The 23,608-nt window shown below is 36.4% G+C and overlaps 2 protein-coding genes across 2 annotated transcripts; one reads left to right on the top strand and one right to left on the bottom strand.

The window, feature by feature from the left end:
• Positions 1 to 11,297: 11,297 nt before the first annotated feature.
• Positions 11,298 to 12,242, top strand: LOC308267594 (olfactory receptor 51F2; the record flags this gene model as incomplete). Its single annotated transcript, XM_080702419.1, has 1 exon — positions 11,298 to 12,242. The coding sequence occupies one exon, from the start codon at positions 11,298 to 11,300 to the stop codon at positions 12,240 to 12,242; it is 945 nt and encodes a 314-aa protein (XP_080558545.1).
• Positions 12,243 to 19,611: 7,369 nt separating this feature from the next.
• Positions 19,612 to 22,917, bottom strand: OR52R1 (olfactory receptor family 52 subfamily R member 1; the record flags this gene model as incomplete). Its single annotated transcript, XM_080689574.1, has 3 exons — positions 19,612 to 20,601; positions 21,737 to 21,832; positions 22,804 to 22,917. The coding sequence occupies 3 exons, from the start codon at positions 22,915 to 22,917 to the stop codon at positions 19,612 to 19,614; spliced, it is 1,200 nt and encodes a 399-aa protein (XP_080545700.1).
• Positions 22,918 to 23,608: the final 691 nt, after the last annotated feature.

Raw genomic sequence — 23,608 nt, forward strand, 5'->3', positions numbered from 1 at the left:
GGTGGTCTGAACGAAACACTGCTCACCTCCAGCAGGTTCCTGCAATGATATGTTTCACTAAGTCAGAGCTATTCTTTGTCAAGCATTCTGATCATTTTTTAAATTATTATATATCCTGTAATGCTTATCGTTATTTTAGAATAAGCACCTTTCTATCATCTCATTAATTAAATAGGTTCAGTTATCAAGAAACTCAAGTAAACATAGATCTTCCTGCTGCAAAGGTTTTGCTGGTCCTGCTATATCATGCTCAGTACATGCTATGAGCAGCAGTGTTGGAACTAGAGCAAGTTAAGTAAATCATTTGGCTGGGGTGGGACTAGAAGCTTAACTAGAAACTGGGCATGGTGTCACATGCCTGTAATTCCAGGATTTGTAGAATCTCAGGGTTGAAGATAGCATCAGCAACCTTAGCAAGATTCTTAGCAGTTTACAAAGCCTCTGGGTTCAATCCCCAGTATAATATAAACAAACAAACAAACAAACAAATTCTACAAAGCCCAGCAATCAGAAAACTAACACTAAAAATTAAAAAGTAAAGTTTATACACAAAGACATTATGACAAATGAAAAACCAAAATTTAAATAAAGATCAGAGTTATGCCAAGCCATATTTGAGTCTAAGGCCAAAGAAAAATATTGTGTACCTCTATAGATTTGTTTTTATACATTTCCAATAGTTTATTATTTTCTGAAACATTAAAGTACTAGAAAATCATGAAAAATTAATAATTAAATTAATCTTTTAATCTTAGTTTTATTTAAATTTTTATGTTAACTAACAAAATTTATTATAGTTTTACTCTAGCTATTATTAATTAAAATTATTTAGAATCCTCACTTATTTAAGAAATAATTTCAAACATAGCAATTCTCTCAACTGAAGATGAGATGATCAAAAAGCTAGGTTTTGAAAATATTTTTTATGAACTTGTTTCTGTTAAAGCTAGGTGTATACATGTTTTGCTTCGGGTTTTAATAGATCTTGGCAAGGTACTAGTCTTTTTAAGAAGTTTGATATTTTATTAACCATGGAAAAATCAATATTCTTAAAAATTATTGCACTAAAATGGAATTTATCATAATTGGGAAAATTTGGATATCTTCCTAAATTCTGCTTGTGAAGTGAGCCTTATTCCTATTATCATAATTCTGGAGCTTACCATTATTATCCTTGGCATCTCTTTATATACCAGAATAAACAAGAATACCAAAAAGAACTTTCATGACTGAATTACAGTGGGACAATTTAATACTCAATTTTTAAAACTTTCTAAAGGGCTGCTTTAGGTTTTATTTTTATTTTTTATTTTTATAAATGCTCTCAAATTCATGTTTTAACCCACTACTCACTAAAGGATAGGTAAGCAAAAAAGAAAAATTACTTCCTCTTTCAAATGTCTACTCCGATTGAGCTGAATGGAACGTTCTGAGTAGAATATGATAAATAATGAATGCTGGTGAAGATAAGGGGAAATAGAAACTCATACAATGTTGGTGGGATTGTAAATTAATATGACCACTATGGAGATTAATGTAGAGATTCTTCAAATGACTAGTATTGGTACCACCATATGACCCAGCTATACTATTCCTCAGTATCTTTCCAAAAGACCTAATATTATATTTCTATAGTTATACTCGCTTATGTTTATAGCAGCACAATTCACAATAGCCAAATTATAACCAGCCTTGTTGTCCATCAGCAGAAGGGTGGATATATACCATCTTTGTATATATATATTTGCATATATATATATGTATGCACACACACACACACACACACACACACACACATATATGGCAGTTTACTCTGCCACAAAGAACAAAATTATGTCATTTGTACAAAAATGAATATAACTTGAAGACATTATTCTGAGTGAGATCAGCCAGTCTCAGAAAGTTGAGGGTTGTATGTTTTCTCTCACATATGAAAGATAGAAAATAAGAAACAAAAGGTTCCTATATAAAAGAGGAGAGAGACCAGTAGGATAGTGGAAGAGGACCAGGGAAGGAAGAAGACGAGAAAAAAATGGAGGCCTGAGGAAGGAAAAAGATAAAATATTATGTTCATATATATTGCTACCAATCTCACTAACATGCATGGGAGGGAAAAGGGCGACCATGGTGGGTCTCAGAGGGAACCACACCAAAGAAGTGTGCATGTATGAACGTATCACTTTGAATCTCACTATGATGTACAATTACAATGCACCAATGAATTTATTAAAAAACTCTACTCAGCTTTTCCAACTTCTTTGGTACCCTGGTTCTTTTCTGCTGCATCTGCCTATTTTCCCTTTATCTCCTTACCTGTTTTCCAATGGAGGAAGCAGTTACTTTGCCTCCATAGACATCTATTACAGCGAAGTAAAAATAGCTGAGCTTATGTACAATATCAAGGTAGCCTAGCAGCTGAAATGACTTTTTGATGCAACTTGAAGAAAGAGAATCTTAAAATGCCAGTCCTTTCGGGCAGCAGCGAGGCATTGGCTAAATGGCTTTTCCCAGATGACTGAATAATCAAGAATAGAATCCCTGGCCCCATTGGGGCCTCCTAACTCATCACAGAAAAAAAGGATACATTTCTTTGAGCTCCTGATACACCTGGGTAAAATGTCATTCAGAATAGGTGGAGGGATAATTAATGAAGGAAATACTTCCATTGATGTTTTGGTTATGTAAATATGTGAGACTACCAGTGACAACCTCCATATTATGTATTTGGAAAGAGAAGGAGTGGGAAGGGAGTGGAGGGAAGCCCCCAAGTGCTGTCTTTATCACTCTGAGCTACATATGATGTGGGACTGAAATGCACCAGTAAAAGTGTATGTGTGTGTGTGTGTGTGTGTGTGTGTGTATGTATATATATATATATATATATATATATATACTAAGAAAACTCATTAAAGGAACATTCTTGCTCATATTTTAACCAAATCTTCTTGCTTTGAAAGGGATAAGGTATATATATACACATACACACACACACACATACATACATACATTGAATACATACATATTCAAATTGTTAATTCAAGACCTCAATCCTTTCTCTGCATTAAAAGAAAGACTCATTAAAGTAAACAGAACATAAAGACTTGGTAAATATTTTTTGATAAATTAAGGAAGAAAAGAAATGGCAAGTAGGTAAGTTGTTAGAGAGTTATGGGAGATAATTATCACCAAAAATCTTACCTCTGTGAATTACTATGGGTATATTTACTACTATCCAATAATAGGAAATTACAGATGCTGGCTTGAAGATAGAATAGTTTTTTGTAGACACAGAATGAGAGAGCAGGTGACTATATAGATAAAAGGAATGTTCTAAAACCTTGTTCAATTAAAATTCTAAAAGTAGGTTTAAAATAAATTTACATTGTTAAAATTAATTATAGGAAGACTTAAATAATATCAATGTTATTTATTGATTATTATTATAATTTTCAATCAAGTTTTTAAAATACTAGACAGCAGAGTGTGACGTTTTACTTCATGAGAATAAATACCCTGTCACAAATGTACATATTACCATTTACTTTATGCGTTTCCTATAGTTTTTGTTAAATTTTTAGATTCCCTGGTTTTAATTCCATCTTAGAAAAAATCATTGAAATATTTAACTGCAAATTATTGGATTATAACCTGCTTTGGTAGCCACGCTTGTAATCCCAGCATTCTGGAGGCTGACACCGGAGTATCAAAATTTGCGGACAGCCTCAGCTACTTAGTGAAGTGAGGGTCTTGCAACTCAGAGAGACCCAGTTTCAAAATAAAGAATAAAAAAATAGGGCTGGAGTGTTGCTCAGAGGTAGAATGCCCCTGGCTTCTATTCCCAATTGTGAAAAAAAAAAAAAAGAGGTAAGACTTGGGTAAGGGCTAAATGAGTGATGAGTGTATGTACACCTCTACTATCTTGTACTCCATTAAAATGTATGACTACAATGCACCAATAAAAAATAAAAGTGGGAAAAAAGGAATGGGCACAGTGGCACACATCTGTAATTTCAGGACTTGGGAGGCTGAGAAAGGAGGAATGCAGGTTTAAGACCAGCTTCAGTGACTTGGCATGATTCTCAGCAACTTAGAGAAATTTTGTTTCAAAGCAAAACATAAAAATAAAGGTTGAGGTTTAACTCAGAGGTAGATGTGTGTGTGTGTGTGTGTGTGTGTGTGTGTGTGTGTGTGTGTGCGTGTGTGTGTGTGTATGTGTGTGTGTGTGTGTGTGTGTGTGTGCGTGTGCATACACAAAGTAAGGTGAGTATAATCCCAGTACATGGGAAGCCAAATCAAGGAAGACACCAAGTTTGAAAACAGTTGTAGCAACTTCGAAAGACCGTCAGCAACTTGGCACATATAATATATACTAAACATATAATATATTTACATGTCTGAAGTATAGGATAAATAGGTTTGTGGAATTTCAAAGTATCAGAATTAAAAATTAGTCTAAATTTTTAAATGGTGGGATGTTGGAGGAGGTTGCTCAGTTGTTTCTTAATGAGTGTCAGTATCATGGAAGGTCAAGAATTGGGAACATGTCTGCAGCCATACTGAGCACCAGCAAAGAAGAGAATGCTGTACTTTGCTTCTTTTAATAAGAGCCAAGGGTATTACTCATGGCAAGCCCAAGTTTTCAGCAAGGCCTGAGCTGTAACAACATGTTTCTGCTGACATTTCAAGAGAATTGTTTGAGTAGCAAGGACCCACTGAATGTAAGTACTAAACTTTTGAATGGCAACATTGGCTTCATATTTACATTAGTGCTTTTGTAAACTGTTCTGTCTACACTATATAAGCTTGTTGCTTCCAAACAAACTTGATCCTTCTTCTTTAGGAGGTTCCAAAATCTTTGTCTTTTGTTTCTCACCCCAACTCCAACCCATGCTGTGTTGGTCACAGCAGTGGAGGAAATATGTTATACAAAAACTCCCCAGTGAGATTAGTTTTATTCAAACCCATAATGTCCCATTGTCTTATATATAGGACACCTGTAGAAACTTACATTGAGAATTGTATAGGTGCCCTATACATCTTATAGGTTTTTATAGGTATATATAGGATGATGAGATGTAAGGGCTTTAAATGAATCTAGAAAATTAACAGACAAGTTACTTTAAGAATTTCTTATGTAGTCAACATAACTATTACACAGAAACAGTGACACCAGAAACTCAGAAGTGAGTCTCCAGTCATATTTTTAAAATATATAATTATCATTAAAACAAACAGGCATTGGTTCATTAGTGAGATAATCAAGAAAGCTTCTATTTATCCTATCAGATATTCAAGAAACTTGAATATATGAAAAAACATAAAAGCTGTCCAAGAAAACCATGATCTGATATAAACAAAAATTTGGCATAACTATGGGCCATGGAATCAGTTCAAAAGGAAAAATTCAAATTTCTTTTGATGAAAGGTGCTTTCTATTACAGAGGCAGGTGTTTACTGAATATTTTCCATTCATTTTTTTAGTCACACCATATATGCTGTATTCATTGTTGAATAAAGTTTACTTGATCATATTTTAATAAAAATTTATTTGATCTTAAAGTTTAATAACCCAAAGACAAATGTGAATTTATAACTATAAGACTGTATGTCAATGTATATCTTGTCCAGAGAAGCATTATTCTATATATTATTGAACTTGGGAAATGAGGGATAAAGACAAGAGGGAACCATAAAGGTAGTCAATCTTTAGACTCTACATATCAGGAATTAAAATTTAAAGATAACAGAGAAATAACTATATTTAAAACATTCTAAAGGTAATAAAGCAATTAAAAAAGATATTTAAATAGGGTTTTGACCTGTTTCAGTCCAGTGTGAAGAGACTCCTGGGAGTTCTAATTGTCACATCCCATTTGGAGTCTCAAAGGTTTCTTGAGAGTGGGGGTTAGATACATAATGAGGTAATTATAAAGGGCTAGGTTTATGAGCCAGCAGCATACTTGGCTGGTCAAAAGGTGGGAAGGACCACTCTCCATCTGTTGGGAGCCAGGTAAAATACTAGGACCAGAAAGATGAAGCCCATAGGTCAGAGACTGTTGGGTAAACTAGAGGGGAAGAATATAGCAGAGATGAGGGGTGCGGAGTGGGGAGGCAGGCGGTGAGAGGCAGAGGACTGCAACTCAGAGGTAAAGGGTACGAATACTGGGAGGAAAGGGTTAGAACAGCAGAATCAAAAGGAATATTGTAAGAATTATCAAGCAAGAAGTTTTCAGATACATATTTTGTCAAGAAGAAAATATCAAAGCTCATTATATAAAGGGAATGGATAGAATTATTGTGATACTATGTGGATGTCAATGTGGTATTTATAGCATATTTTACTTATGCTTCCTTTAGGTGTTAAATGAGGGTAAATTTGGATCCCTATTTGTTAGAAAATTAGCTTTCTGCATTCTTTTACTTGGCATCAGCTCTGCCTTTTTATAAGATCTTCATATTCTCTAAGTAGTATCCATTCATATTTAGAAAGATGTACTTCAAGTAATTCTTGGCATTTTTGGCCATCACAGAACAAACTGGAAATATGCAGATCAGGAATTTTTTTTATTTCTATTTTTTTGGTGGTACTGTGGTTCCTGGAAGCCCTTCTACCTCTGGACTACACTCCCAGACCTATTTTTATATATTTTTATTTGGAAACAGGGTCTCTTAAGCCAGTGCGGCTGGCTCCAAACCAGCGCAATCCTCCTGTCTCTGCCTCCCAAGCGCAGGGATTACAAGCGTGCGCCTCCACCCCGGCAGAAGGAATATTTTTTTAAAATACAGGATTTATGTAAGTAAGGGACCATAGATGAAAATGTCTTACCAAGTTCCTACTTCCTGTCAAAGAAATATGCAAAGACTTCTATTTTCTTGTTATTATTTTGCATGGCCAGAATAATCATATATCCCAATTTCCACCATTTATCTCATGAACAAAACTACTAGATACTGTTCCATTCAAATTTTATATAAGATTGTTGTGTTTATTTTTTAAGTTTGTACTCAGGGTTTTCTTATATTCTGTTCTATTTTTCAGAGTGTTTTCAAATATTCTGTTTTATGTAATTTTACATATTTTCTTTAGAGTTTCATTTTTGAGTAAATAAATCATCATTCTCTGGTCTTAGTCTTCCAATTCACATAGGGCATTCTGAGATTCTAATTTTATTTTTATAAATCTTTCCTAATCAGTGCCATTTTAGTTTGATGTATTGCAGGTTTTTTTGTGTGCATCATAAAAACTTTAATTTAAACATAAGGAGTGTATAATCTTTTTATGTTTTTAATATGGTAGCTATTTGGCCAAATCTTATTTATAATATCATCAATCCTTTTTTTCCTAAAGATAGAAGATACCATTGTCCTCATTCTTTATCCTTATTCACAGCTTCTTGGGAAAGTCTATTCCTTTCTTAGTTTACATATTTTTGTACCTTTGTAGATGTTCCCTTAGTTACTTTAGCTTTATATTACATTCTAATATAACTAAGGATGACTCTCTCTTCTCTTGGTATTTTACTAAATATATTTTAATATTCATAGTATTTAATATACTGTAGGATCTGTGATTATCCATTAAAATTCTTGAGTATTCTTTACTAATAATATTTTGGATTTTCTGTTAATAGCCAAATTCCTGTTAGTACACTCTGGCAAAATCCTGTCTTCATGAAATAAATTAGTATCACCACTTTGAATCTCATAACAATGTATAACTATATTGTATCAATGAAACCAAACCAACCAACAAACCAACCACCCACCCACCCAACCAACCAACCACCCAACCAACCAACAAACAATAAAACAAGAAATACCTGAGAGTGATGGTGCATGCCTGCAATTTCAGTACTTGGGAGTCTGAGACAGGAGGCTTGTAGGTTTGAAGACAACCTCAGCAATATATTGAGGCTTTCAGCACCCTAGTGAGACCCTGTTTTAAACAAAAAAGTAAAAAAGTCTGGGGATATAGCTCAGAGATAGAATACCCCTGGTTCAATTCTCAGTACCACACACATAAAAAAGAAAGGCATGGAATTATTTAAGTTTCCTTATATTTTGCAGGCCACCTTTTGCTGCAAAACAACTTTTTGTAGTAACAATGCATTTTGTAGTTTTATGGTTTTTATGGACAAAGCCCCATTTCTTTATGAATTTGTTCTTTATGAATTAAAGCAGTTTCCTCACTTAAAATGAAAATTAAGAATCTCATTCTTGTTTGCTGATAAATGTGTAATATTTAGGTACTTCATTGCTGATATATGAATAGCTTACTTTTTCAGTTTAAAAGATTGTTTTTCTCAATTATATATTTTGTATGGCATAGAGAATATGTAAATATATGGAATTTGTTGTTTTGAATTTCTTGTCATTTTATTTTATTAGTGGAATATTATTTTACTACTTAAGTAATAAATTATAACCATCTACCAGCAAATTTAGTAGCCCAGATTAGACTGTGTATACATTTGTAAGAAATTATTTTGTATTCAGTTAAAGCTGAGGTAGTCCAAGAAAAAAATATTAGAGATTGATTAGAAAGACATGATAATTGATTGGAAGAGGAATCAGTTAAAACATAAGCGAGTACAGAATAACTCCAAGATAATTGTTTAGTATGTATGTATGTATGTATGTATAGTAGTACTGGGGATTGAACTCAGGGACATTAGACCGCTGAGCTATACTCCTAGCACTATTTTTAATTCTTTATTTTGAAACAGGGTCTCACTAAATTGCAGAGGGCCTCGCTAAGTAGCCGAGGCTGGCTGCAAATCTGTGATCATCCTGTTTCATCCTCCCACATGCTGGGATTACAAGAGTGCACCACGACACCCAGCTGCCACTTAATCAATTTAGACATGAATTTCCAAATATTTGTTAGGGTAAGGAATTATTTACACCCTTAAATAGTTATGATCAGATCACATTATGAATTGAAAATAATTGCATCTAACAAATGATATGAGCTCATGAAATGCTGGGTGTATTGTTCTCTGAATTTCAGTAGTAGCCCTGTTACTACTGGCTGTAATGTAGTACTTATTGTATTGCATTAAAAGTGGGACTTTTTTCTTCTCTCCATCTCTCATCCCAACCTTGTCATCCTTCTTGTCCATTCTATCTGTCTTCTTCTGTCTATTTCTTCCTCTTACTAATTTACTTCTTTTTATTTTTCTTAAATTGGTGATTTCTTTCAATAGTTAACCAGTGACTTATAACCTGGGGTAATTATGCAATTTCTGAGTCTTAGATGCCTCATCAACAGCTGCATGGGCCATTATCTAGCTCCTAGAGTTCAAGCATGGATAAAGTTACATAATGAATATAGAATGGCAACAACACAGGGAGCGCTCAGAAAATAGGAACGGTACTAATTTTTCTTATGTGTTTGCTTGAATTACCCTATCATCACATTGTAGACATGTGTGACTTAGAGATAGTTAAGTGCTATAGCAAAAAGCTGAGTGATAGTTACATCTTAAAAATGACTTGGTTTGTTCAGTGCTTTACCCAGAATCAATAACTTATTTTCAGAACATTATAGAGATATATGCATATCTGTGTTTATAGTAGCATAATTCATAATAGAATCACGGAACTAACCTAGGTATTCATCAGCAGATGAATGGATTACAACAAAATTATGGGTTCTATATACAATAGAATTATACTCAGCAATAAAGAACAAAAATTATGTCATTTGCAGGAAAATGGATAAAACTGAAAAACATTATCTTAAGTGAGAATAGCCAGTAAGAGAGAGAGAAGGGTCCTATTTATTCTCTCATATGCAAAAGCTAGGAAATAATTGGAATACAAGACTAACTTTAATGGAGGAAAAACCCCGGTGGAGTGATGAGGAAGTATAGAGGAGAGTGGTGGGAGGAGAAGGAACAGTTAATGAAGGAAACACCTCCACTGATGTTGTGAAAATATGCAAATGTATCAATGCCAATCTCTATATCATGTATGGGGAAGGTGAAGAAGTGGGGAGGGAGCTGGGGGAAAGCTCACTAAGTGCTGTGCACATGTACGTCCCTAACACTCTGATCTATGTTATGACATGAGACTAAAATACATCAATAAAAGTATATTAAAAGCTTATTTTCAAAAGCACTGAAAACTAGATTTCTTATAATATTATTAAGGTATTTTACTGGGCACTTTTACAAGTAGGTGTGCTTTTACTGTGATTACTGCCACTAAAAGACAGGTAGGCTTAATGTCCTGGGGGAATCTAGAAGGAGTACAGGCGGCCGGGCGTGGTGGCGCACTCTTGTAATCCACGTGCTTGGGAGGTGGAGACAGGAGGATCGCATAGGTTTGAAGCCAGCTGCACGCTGGCTTAGGAGACCCTGTTTCCAAATAAAAATATAAAAATAGGTCTGGGAGTGTAGCCCGGAGGTAGAAGGGCTTCCAGGAACCCCAGTACCAACTAACTAAATAAATACATAAATACATAGAAGGAGTACAGGCGGTGATGGTATGACCCCATGCAGCCTGCAGGATGGGGCCTCCTGTGCAGTCCTGGGTGCTCATGCCTCCCTCAGTCAAGGATGTGTGTACATCTTGCACAGTGCATATGCACATATATTGTGCATGTGCACTGCATATAGTTATGTGCCACGACTAAGAGTAATACGGATATGCAATGACTAAACAAAGTGTAACAACACACAGGTCACATTGACATTGATGTCCACCATTTTGCCCAAGACCCTATATAAAAGTCTGGTTTGCTAAATGAAGTTCCTTTTCACTACTTGTTCTTCTCTGAATGACATCTCTGTTTTCTTCATCTTAGGGATCTCACTGCATATAACCACACCTGGCCCTTGAACAGGTGCCCGACTTATACTTTAAAAAAATTGAATTGGAAACTGGCTATATTTGTGCTGTAGTCTCAGTACATGGGAGGCTCACACATGGGGATCACAGATTCGAGGATAGCCTCCGCATTTTTCTGAGACCACACAACTTAGGGAGACTGTGTTTCAAAATAAAAAAATAAAAAGAGCTGGGAATGTAGCCCAGAATGACCCCAGGTTCAATCTCAGTACAATAAACAAAGAAAGGAACAACCAGTTAATTCTCTTTTCTCAATAAATGTGAAACACTGACAGGTGGAGAAGACCTTGAAGTTCTAGGAAGCTTGAAAATAGGTTCTGCGAAAATTAGCACTAGTAATTGAGTGAATCTTAGAGGGCCATATAAAGGTTGTAGGTGATAGCTATATTTATATTGAGTTATGTTCAGTGATTCAAATATTCCTGTCTTTTTAGCCCATCACTATGTTGGTCCTCAACAATACCAATGCTCACCCTCTCATCTTCCTCCTTACGGGCATCCCAGGCGTGAGAGCAGCCCAGGTCTGGATCTCCATTCCCTTTTGCCTCCTGTATGTTGTGGCTCTCTCTGGAAACAGCATGATCCTGCTGGTGGTCCTCCGTGAGCAGAGCCTCCATGAACCTATGTATTACTTCCTTTCCATGCTCTCAGCCACAGACCTCAGCTTATCCCTGTGCACCCTTTCGACCACCCTTGGAGTCCTGTGGTTTGAAGCTCGTGAGATCAACTTAAATGCTTGCATCGCCCAGATGTTCTTTCTCCATGGGTTTACTTTCATGGAGTCTGGGGTTCTACTGGCCATGGCCTTTGATCGCTTTGTAGCCATCTGTGACCCACTGAGATACAACATCATCCTCACCAATGCCAGGATCGCTCAGATCGGGGTGATCGTGTTAATAAGGAATGTTGCTGTTATGTTGCCGGTTGTGCTTTTTGTCAAGAGGTTGTCTTTCTGCAGATCTCTGGTCCTTTCCCATTCTTATTGCTACCATGTTGATCTTATTCAACTCTCATGCACAGACAACAGGATCAACAGCATCCTGGGTCTGTTTGCCCTCTTTTCCACGACAGGATTTGACTGCCCTTGCATCTTGCTCTCCTATATCCTGATCATCCGATCTGTCCTCAGCATTGCCTCTGCAGAGGAACGGCACAAAGCCTTCAATACCTGCATCTCCCACATCAGTGCGGTTGCCATCTTCTACATTCCTCTCATCAGCTTGTCTCTTGTCCACCGCTATGGCCGCTCGGCACCTCCGTTTGTCCACACCATAATGGCCAATGTCTTCCTGCTCATCCCTCCTGTTCTCAACCCTGTCATCTACAGTGTGAAGACCAGGCAGATTCGCAAGGCCATTATCAAGATTTTAATCCAGAAACAGCGCTAAGTGTAGTCATGTTATGTCAGAGTGGATAAAGCTATTCAGGAATAAGTGTTTTGAAAGAAGGGGTAATTGTATCCAAAGTACCAAACCTGCTCTCAAGAGTCCAAACTATGTACCATTTAGGCTTTATGTTATTTGCTCAGGTTTTGTCAGTAAGTTCATATCCATAACATCTAAATGATAAATTTGCTTTCAATATGAAGTAATATACTGTAGGTGAACAATTACTAATATTCCCAAACAGTGTTATACCTGTGTTAAATATTAATTTGGACTCTCCATTTAATTTGAAAATCTCAGATTTAATATGGGAAACTTTCTAAATAAGTTACTTGGTCTCTTCCTTATGAAAACACAAAAAACTATAATTAGTTGGATTTGTTTTTCTTATAACTATTGATTTTCTGCATACTTCCAAAATTGTTATATTACTAAGTAAATGTTAAAATACATAACCAATATAATCTGACTTTTGGTCTTTTGTTGATGGATATACTTTGTCCTTTATTATGTGCATCAACTATCCAATTTAAATGCAAAATAACCATACCAAATGCTCGGCATAATTTGCTCCTACTGAGTTCCAAATACTAAAAAAATGGTAATAGTATTGTTAACACTCTTGGAATAAGGGTAACACTATTTTCCAAATCTTTTACCAAGTTTATGCTGTGTGAAAGGTAAATTCCATGTGGTGAACATCTATAATCCCAGTTTTTGGGAGGCTGAGATAAGGGGATCAAGACCAGCCTCAGCTACTTAATGAGACGCTTAGAAACTGAGGGAGACCCTATTTTAAGATAAAAATAAGCCAGGCCCGGTGTAATTCCAAAACTTGGGAAGCTGAGACAGGAGGAGGAGGACAGCCTCAGCAACTTAGCAAGAGTCTACTTCAAAATAAAAATAAGATAGGATTAGAGGTACAGCTTGGAGGTAGAATGCCCCTGGGTTTTATTCCCTGTGTCATAAAAGGAAAAAGAAAAAGAAAAAGAACAGGGGGCATTACTTAGAGGTAGAACACTCCACTGTTCAATCTTCACTTCCTCCACCTACAAAAATATAAAAGCAAAACAGAAAGAGGAAGAGGAGGAGGAGGTGGAGAATAAGAATAATAAGAATTTATTCTATTTTCACTCATGTTTATTTCCACCTGTGCTATCAGAGATCCTTTGATGGGTGTACTGAAATAGCAGTGGGGGCCTAAGCTGGTTGGAATCCACACATAGGTATTTTCTACTTGGTTGTTGAATTCCTCTTCTTAAGTGGATAATGTCTAGTGATATTCATGTGAGTTTTTTTCCATTTGGTTCCCCTTACATATTCTCCAGACATATTCATTCCATTTCTCCCAAAGTTTCTGGTTTCATCTCCTAATCTAAGCCTTTCCACAAAGGCCATGTTTAATCTCTTTAAATAATCTCTCCTTCCCTACATAGTCAATAGTGAAGGCTACTAGACAAAACTCTGCCTACTGCAGGATCCTCTACCACTATTTGTTATGGCCATCCATGAGTGCGGATGTTATGCTACAGTATTTCACTTTGAAATATCATTGACTTGTCCACCAGTGAACCAAACCTATTTTCTTCTTTCCAGCAACTTCCCAGGAATACTTGATGAGGCTATGTCTATGAATTCATGAAGTGTCAGCCATATACGACTGATGTCATGAAAATTTAGACCAACTGTTCTGATAATTTATTTATTCTTCTTTGTCTTTCTACTTCACTTTTCTGCAATTATTTTTCAGATAGTAAAGATCTGGATAGAACATGAGAATATTTTCAATTTTAATTATATTATCTTTAATTATACTCTATATTATGATATTTCTATACATTATATTATGCCAGATGATCTGGCATTGCCACCCAATTTTTTGTTGTTCCACATCCTGTCCAAGCTTCAAGCAACCATGTCAGTGGTGTATCATCTCACGTTCCAGGTATGCTTGATATAATATGGAATTCTAAGTCATAGATAAGTGCCTACATGTCAATAAATTTTCTCTATGTCAGTTAATGTTCATACTGCCACCTATTTCTCTGCTAATATCTTCAACATTCACTCCTACAAATGTTGGTTTGATTTCAGTTAATATAATTAGGAAGGTTCTGCACTACCTTCAGAATTTCTTCCCCCAATACTAAGAGTTTCATATTCAGACTTTGCTGAGACTTGGCTTATTATGTTGGTACAGTGAAAAGCAATGGCACAGTCTTGTGGAGGTGAGGTTCCATTTGTAAGACATACTCAAGTGTGACTTGCAAGTTCTCCATACAGGAATAAATAAGTCTTCACAGACAAATGGAAATGAATTCCTTTCTACTGGCACAGGATATTCAAAATTATTAAAATTGTAGGCTTACTTAATCGAATGTCAGTATATCTAGAACTGAATTTTGTACAATTTACCCATTATTTTATTCGTAGTCTTTTTTTCTTATTGATGCATTATTCTCATACATCTTAATGGAGACACAAGGTGGTTGAGGCATGCTTGTACACATCACTCATTTATCCCTTACCCGATTCCTATCCCATTCCCTCCTCTCTCCCTCCTTCTCATGTTTGGCTTAGTGACTGATATGTTTATGAATACATCATGCACATTAGGGAATTTCCCTCTTCCTCTCTTCCCTCCCCCTCAGTTAGGTCACCTTATTTGCTCATCTGTGGTTTCTCATTCTTTGTCTAGAGTTATGCCTATGACTCTTTTTCTTTCTAGCTTCTGAATATTAGAAAGAGTATTTGATTTTTTACTTTTTGTGACTGACAAAATCTCACTTGTCATAATGTTCTCCAGTTCCATCCTTTTCCTCACAAATGACATAATTTTGTTTTTTTAATGGCTGAGTAAAATCCCATTGTGTACATATTCCATAGTTTTGTAATCCATTTATCTGTTGATGGACTCCATAGTTTGGCAATTGTGAATTGCATGGCTATGAACATAGATATGCATACATTAATTTGATAGTTTGGTTTCCATTTTGGGGAATAGATAATCAGAAGTGGTATTGCTGAATCATATGAGAAGTTAATTTTTATTCTTCTGAGGATCTTTCATATTGTTTTCCAAAGTGGTTGCACTAATTTGCAGTCCCACCAACAATGTTTTAGAGTTCCCACTTCTCCACATCCTTGCCAGTATTTATTGTTGTTTGTGTTTTGAATGATTGCTATTCTAACTGGAGTTAGGTGAAATCTCAGGGAAGTTTTGATTTGCATCTCTCTCATTGCTAATAATGTTGAACATTTTTTTCATACATTTATTGGCCATTTGAATTTCTTCTTTTGTGAAGTGTCTATTTAGTTCACTTGCCCATTTTTTATTGGGTTATTTGTTTTCTTAGCTGTGAGTTTCCTGAGTTCTCTGTATATTCTAGATATTAATCCTCTATTAGAGAAATAGTTGGCAAAATTTTTCTCTCATAGTGTTGGCTCTCTTTTGAGGTTCTTAAAAGTTTTCTTTGCAGTACAGAAGCTTTTCCGTTTAATGCAATCTCGTGTATTGATCCTCCTTTTAATTTATTGTGCCTTTGGGATCTTGTTCAGAAATTTTTTACCTATGTCTATGTGTTGAAGTGTTGGACTTATGCCCTCTTCAAGGAGCTTCAGGGTGTCTTGTCTGATTTCCAAGTCTTTGATCCTTTTATTTGGCACTGCTGGGGATTGAACCCAGGGGCATTCTACCTCTGAGCTACACCCTTAGTCATAATTTTTAAATTATTTACTTAGAAACATGGTCTCACTGAGTTGCAAAGGTCCTCACTAAGTAGCTGAGGCTGTCTGCAAACTGTGATCCTCCTGTCTCAGCCACCCAAATGCTGGAATTATAAGTGTGTGCCACCACACCTGGCTCTCTTTAATCCATCTTGAATTGACCCTTGTCCAGAGTGAGAAAGTAGGGTTTATTTTCATTTTTCTGCATATGGTTAACAAATATTGCCAGCACCATTTGTTGAAAAGGCTCTTTTTTCCAGTGTATGTTTTTATCCCCTTTGTAAAAAATCAATTGGCTGTAAGTGTGTGGATATGTTTCTGAATCTTCTATTCTGCTCCATTTGTCTGTGTTTCTGTTTTTGTGCCAATGTCATGATGAGAACTAACTACTTTGGCTATTTTGGTTTTTTTGTTGTTCCAAATAAATTTAAGGACTGATTATTTTTATGTCTGTGAGGAATGATCTTGGTAATTTAATTGCATTGCATTAATCTGTAGATCACTTTAGGAAGAATGGCCATTTTGATGATATTTATTTTGCCCTTCCAAGAACATGGAAGATCTTTCCTTCTCCTAAGGTCTTTCTTCTTCTATTTCTTCTTTTATTTCAATGTTTTACAATTTTTTTGTATTGGTCTTTTACCTCCTTGGTAGGTTTATTCCTAAATACTTTATTTTATTTTATTGTGGGATATCCTGAGTTAAAGTGTTTTCTGGATTTCCTTTTCAATAGATTTTATTACCTTTTTTTAGTGCTCTGAGTGTTCCTCAGAATGCTGAGTATACTTTTTATCTCTGCATTTTTTTTATTAAACCATCTTCCTGATTTTACAGCTACATAATCTAGGGCTGAAAAAAGTTGTTCTTGAATTTTTCTGTAGATGGCTTTGACTTTTCTAACAGGCCTTACATTGTGAAATAGAGGTCCTAATGTGATTGTTTCTGTTATTAAGGCTTTCAATACAGATATAAAAAGTCATCTCACTTCTTAAGCTTTAGTGTTAATATTTTTAGGTAAAACTGGATGAATATATTCAAGATCCATAGTATTTTTATATTCCAATTTTTAATTATTTTTCAGTAATGTAACCTATAAATATTGTAATATTTTGGGAATTTCTATTTCTGCCTGCTATCTTTTCTTTTCTTCCTTCTCCTTCTCCTTCTCCTTCTCCTTCTCCTTCTCCTCCTTCTCCTTCTCCTTCTTCTTTTTTTTTCTATTTTGTGCTGGGTGGTGAACTTAGGGGCTCTCTACCTGTCTGAGCTATACCCCCAGTCACATTTTGTTTATTATTTTGAAATAGATACTGAGACTAGCCATGAACCTGAATAAGTTACCAAGGCTAGCTGTGAACCTGAGATACTCCTGTTTCAGTATCCCAGATACTAAGATTATAGGAATATGCCACTGTTCCTGGCTTTGCCTCTTATCTTTTAACTTCATACATGGAAACCATGATCCCATTGTGTCTCCAGAGTTTATTTATAACAGTTTGTATCCTTTAACCAACGTTTCTCTATTCTCAAGGTTCTCCAAATTTCATCATCTGGAATTTTTGGCCATAAGTTTAGAACTAAAGCATACAAGTATAAGTCACCCCTCAGCCATAGGTATGGTCACAAAAGTATGCTGTAAGTGATTTCCTACTTCTAAAGTAGGTATTTGGTTATAGCATTTTTTTTTTAATTGCTTAAAATCCAGGTGTGGTGGCGCACGCTTGTAATACCCATGCTTGGGAGGCAGACAGGAGGATCGTGCTGGTTTGAAGCCAGCCTTGCTGGCTTAAGAGACCCTGTTTCCAAAATAAAAATATAAAATAGGTCTGGGAGTGTAGCCTGGAGGTAGAAGGGTTTCCAGGAACCCCGGTATCACCAAAAAAAAATTGCTTAAAATATCAGCTCAAAAGAAAATATTTTAAAGTGCTATTAACATTTTACAGACTTTTCTAATATCTTCACTGTACAATAGATTATTTAGAAAAGTTTTTTTTTTGAAAATTTCTCTTTTGTTCTGGAATGCATCATTCACAGAGAATCAACAGTCTGTAGAAGGAATACTAACTCTGCAGCTCACCTAATCCCCATTGTCAGCCATCTGAAGAAGTCGTGATTAGCAGCAAGTCCACATCTATGTAGCAAGCTTTTGAGCATCTCAATTTATGCCATCATTCCTTGTCTTCTTGGATTGTCCACTCTGTTCGTATAGGCTTTGGCAATGGATTATCCTCATTGGTATACTTTTGTTGTTATTTGAATTACTTTTTGTCTGACACTAACATTAAAATACATAAATTAATGAAATTTACAAAAACATGTTTGAAATATCACACAGGAGGCTGGGAATATAGCTCAGTGGCAAAGAGCTTACCTAGCACATGCCAAGTCCTGAGTTCAATTCCCAGGACCACAAAAATAAGAAAAAGATAAAAGAAATGTCACACTCAACACCATTAATATGTGAAATTAAAAATCTTAATAAAAATAAAATCTTTTTAATGGATGAAAAAGAAAACAAAAATGGTATAAGCTCACTGCTCGAAGTATCTATTAAAAGCATTTGGATGCATTTTCCAAACATTTTTCTGTACATTTGTTTTCCTTTTTTAGAATTGGCATCAGGCTTTATAGGTAGGTTTTTTTTTGTTTTGTTTCACATTAACTTAGGACTTTATTTCTTAAAATATAAACCTGTCAGTTTGAGAAGAAATTTACTGTGATGTATAGATTCACCTTGCCATTTAAATTCTTGGGTGCTATTGTACTTTTTTTGATCCTTTGTAAAATTTTATCCAAAAATGATAAATATATATTTTAAAAACATGAAAAATTAGAGAATGGAATCCTAAACTGAGTGGGTTTATTCCATCCTTCATTATTTAATGCTATATTTTGGTCATTTTTCATATCTTTATTTACTTGTTGCAAGTGCAAGAGATAAGTGGAATGTGATATTCAACTGCACATTGCTCCATTTGGCTTATTATAATACAGTATTTCAATAATTCTATTTGTTTTTATAAATAATGAATTTATATGTTTTTATAAATTTTTTTTACAAGCACTATATCTACAAAGATCATCCCAAGTAGAGAAAATGTATGCATTTTAACTGTTGCAAATTTCTGTATTCCTTTTAAGCAACGTACGAACATATTTCTACCAATAGTGTAAAAATGCTTTTACTTCTATAGTCAGTAATGGTGATGTTTTTAAAAAATATTCAATAGTTTACCCAAGATAGGAGGAGCATCACAGTTCTTGACCAAACTGAATAGCTATCGAGACCCCATTTAAAGACAAAAAATAAAAAAAGCTGGGGGTGTGGCTCTAAAGTAGAATGACCCTGAGTTCAATCTTCAGTACCCAAATTACATATTCACTGATTTAATATGTATAAAAATTATCTTCATGTGATGATGATCAATTAACATAGGTCAATTAAGTATGTATTATCAATCACATTTCTCACAAGTCTCTTGCTTATGCTATCCTAGAGGTGTTCCTCTTTCTTCTAGAGAGTTCCTTGCCCCTGGGTTAGTTGTTCAGAGACAGCTTTGTGACAATAGGCAGTAGTCTAAAACACTTTTTTCTTATGCCCAAGATCAATGGAGCAATTGAAGTAGTTGGGGATGTTGCGATGCTTGGCTCAGGGGTCTTTTCCACAACATCCTTGAATAACCCTGTCTCTGATCTGTTTGGTTCTAACTCCATAGATGATGGGGTTGAGCATGGGCGGTACTAATAGATAGACATTAGCAAATATGATGTGTACCACTCGGGGCACATGATGGCCAAAGCGGTGGGTGAGGAAGGTAAAAAGGGCTGGGATATATAACGCCAAAATAACACAGATATGGGAGGCACATGTACCAAAAGCCTTGAAACGAGCTTCACCAGAGGGCAACCGCAGCACAGCTCTCAAAATCATCACGTAGGATATGCTGATGACAACAATATCAAAGCCAACCACAGAGAAGGCTACAAAGAGCCCATAGCCACGGTTGATTCTCGTATCGGCACATACCAACTTCAGTACAGCCATGTGCTCACAGTATGACTGGGGAATGACCCTGTTGGAGCAGAAGGGCATCCTGGAGATCATAAGGCAGAAGGGACTCACCCATAGCAGTCCTCTCACCATCACCACTGCCCCCAGCTTGACAACTACAGATGTGGTCAGGATGCTGGAGTGCCGCAGAGGGAAGCAGATAGCCACATAGCGGTCCAAGGCCATGGCCATGAGCACCCCAGACTCCACGGAAGAAAAGGCATGAATGAAGAACACCTGGGCGAGGCAAGCATGGTATTCAATCTCATGAGCCTGAAACCAGAGGATGGCCAACATTTTGGGCTGCGTAGAGGAGGAGAGGACCAGGTCAGTGACAGCCAGCATGGCCAGAAAGAGGTACATGGGCTCATGCAGGCTGTGGTCAGTACGGATTATGTGCAGGATGGTGATATTGCCAACTACAGCCACAATGTACATGACACAGAACGGGAAGGCAATCCAAAAGTGGGACTCCTCCAGTCCTGGGATCCCGAGGAGGATGAAGAACACAGGATGAGAAGAGCTATTCCCAGGATCCAGCGTCGGGGGATGGATAATATTTTCTCTGTTTTGGAGATAATCTACTTTCTGCAGATGATAACAGTCAAAGCAACTATTATAATTATTCATAAGCCTTTTGAGTGGGTCAGGTTTAACTAAAAATAAATTATTTTATTAAATAAAAATTTATAACATAAATAATGCTACTTATTTTATTCAAATTCAAATACCAGCTTCAAGTGCAATTAGTTTTTCAAAATCAACATTTTTGAAATAAAACATGCAAAGGAAAATATGTCTTGACAAATATGTTCTCAGTAAGATTTGCCCTTCTATTCTTTTACTAGCAACTGATCTTTCAACCTTTCCCATTGTCCTTTTTATCCCTTCTTATGTCTTCTGGGAAAAATTTCAGGTTAGGAAGGCAGCATGGATTAAAGAATCATAGCATCTTATGTAGTGATATTTAGTTTGCTTTGATTCTAGGAAAGTTATCTCCAGGATTTGGGCTGAATACAACTGATAGGCTAATTGTGCATTGGTAATTAAGCATGTTATCTTTAGGGTATGGCTCCTGCTGTATTAGAGGTAAAATATGACCTTTAAAAGGTCAGATCATAAACCAGGTGTGGTGGCACATGCCTATAATTCCAGTACTTGGGAGGCTGAGATAGAAGGATCACAACTTTGTGGCCAGCCTCAGCAATTTTGAGGTCAGCCTAAGCAAGACTTATTTTAGTATAAAAAATAGAAAAGTTGGGGATGTTGCTGAGGGTTAGAATGTCCCTAGATTTTATCCCCAGCACAAAGTAAAACAAAACAAAATAAAAATAAGAATGAAAAACAGACTACAAGCAGATTTGGTCTAAAGGCTTTAAGGGTGCCAAAGGTGGTCCCAGGTGGTAAATTCCTTATGAAATCAGCCGAGAACTCCACACCATTCCTAGCACCTTTGTTCCTTGTACAGAGAAGAATTTTGATAAATGGTGAAGAAAATAGCAAATGACTGCCATTATTTTGTGGTAATAGACTTAACTAATAATTTTCTAAAACATTCTAACAGACCCCTCTACAATGTACTTTGAGCCCTACTCAGTGATGTCAATTTCTCATACCAGATGTGGCTCTGGTGCCATTGAGTACAATGTAAGCAACATTCTGACTGCACTTGTCTTACATGGGGTGACTCTACAGTTTGATCCCTCTGATGAATACAACCTACCTTGGAATCCAAAGGTGCCATGCTCTTGTCCAGCACCTTTGCATCACTTACTCTCAGCATTCCGTGCTGTGGGTTGGAAGTTGTACATTTTACCTCCTTTGTAACGGAAAGACCAAGGCAAAATTATGTTTCCCAATCCTCTTTAAGAAACCACCTCTGGCAACTTACAATTATTTCATTTTATTAGAATGAGTTATTTCTTTAAAGGGTTTCTTCAAGATCCCGAATAGGGCTAGACTCTTTCTAATTTCCCTAGATTTAAAATAGCATTAAAGGGATGGGACTCAGACTCTTGAAGTCTTCTCTGTTCATGAAACTCTGACAGCCTACCCAAGTAATAGCCGTAGGTTTAATTAAAGCAAATTCTGCTATCAAGGGCATTGCAAAACTTCAGAAGTGATCTGGAGACCAGGGCCTGAGTTGTCTCCTTTTGCCAGGCTTGATTTTTCCAATATAGTCCTGTATTTTCTGTTTGAGTCTGAGGCTTTCTCTCTACCTGCTTCCTGAAGCTTGGATATCAGTCTCACAAAGTTGTTGGCCAAGTGGGGAAGTATACTTAGACCATCCTTATTTCTGTACCAGACATCAGAAAAAGTGTTGCCCAAACTTCTGTATCTGAATGTGTATAATAATCTCTGATAAACTGTGGAGGGGATTGCTATTTTTTGAGATGAAACACTATAGGTACTTAAATAAAAGCCTCTACATTCTCATTTTACAAGAGAAAATAGAGCTCAGAGGCATTAAATGATTTGTCCTTGATGGAATACTACATCCTGCTGCCATACTAGGAGTGATGCCAAACACAGTGATGGGGACTCCAACCCTGGTTGGGTCAGGCAGAGATGGGTACCTTACTGTGACCAAGGCTGATATGAAGGGGTTACATAACCATGTACAGAATTAAAGGCAGATCTGTGTCTGGACCCAGGACCATTGCAACTTCACTGAACTGGAGACTCTGGACCAGGTTCCAGCACTGCCTGCTGACATCTCTGGGGATGTGCTGCTTTGTCCTGAAAGATGTGTCTATTGGCTTTTACCCAGACCTTTGATGGAAGACTTACCTGTTCTACACACTCTTGGGCTTGATGACTCCCCCCCACCAACCATATTTCATCTAGCTGCTCGGTGCAGGCTCTTTGCAATCTAGTTTTTTTCTTTTCTCCATTCATATCCATGCTTCCCCCTATTATATTTTAGATATCAGAACTCCTCCATTAAGAGATGCCCAGCCCTCTTTGTTGGGGGGCTACGGAAGACTGAACCCAGAGATATCCCACCTCAAAGCTACCCCAGCCATTTTTATTTCTTTTGAGAGAGGGTCTTACTAAGTGCTGCGGCTGACCTCAAACCTTTAATCTTCCTGTATCAGCCTCCAAAGTGCTGAATTACAGGCATGCACCACCATGCTCGGCTCTTAGTCCTTTTCATTTATTCTTCTGGCTCCGATTTTCTGCCATCAGATTGTCTTTCTTTAGTAGATGACAAAAGAACAAAGAGGATTAGGCCCATGTTTGGAGTAAAAGACCCAGCTCTGGGCAGGTGCCTTTCTTCTCTGTACATTTCCTAACATCCCTTGGAATCTAGAACCTTCACTGACAGGCATCCATGTGTCCTTTTTCTCAGTCATAAAAGCTAAACACAGAAAGATTTATGGTTATTTGTCATAGAGGTGGAAAGGGATGTGACCTTTCTTTGCTTATTTTTTTTCTGCATGTGACCTGGTCAATATAGGAAGCACAGGTTAACAGATTGGCCTCAGGTTTAAGAATGGGAATGTGCATTTCCTTAACAGTAGAACAGAAAATAACATAATTCTTATGTTCCCTCACCCTCCTTCTATTTGTACTCTGGCACCAATATGTTATA

This window comes from Muscardinus avellanarius, assembly GCF_963383645.1.
Source record: "Muscardinus avellanarius genome assembly, chromosome: 1".
Taxonomy (NCBI): domain Eukaryota; kingdom Metazoa; phylum Chordata; class Mammalia; order Rodentia; family Gliridae; genus Muscardinus; species Muscardinus avellanarius.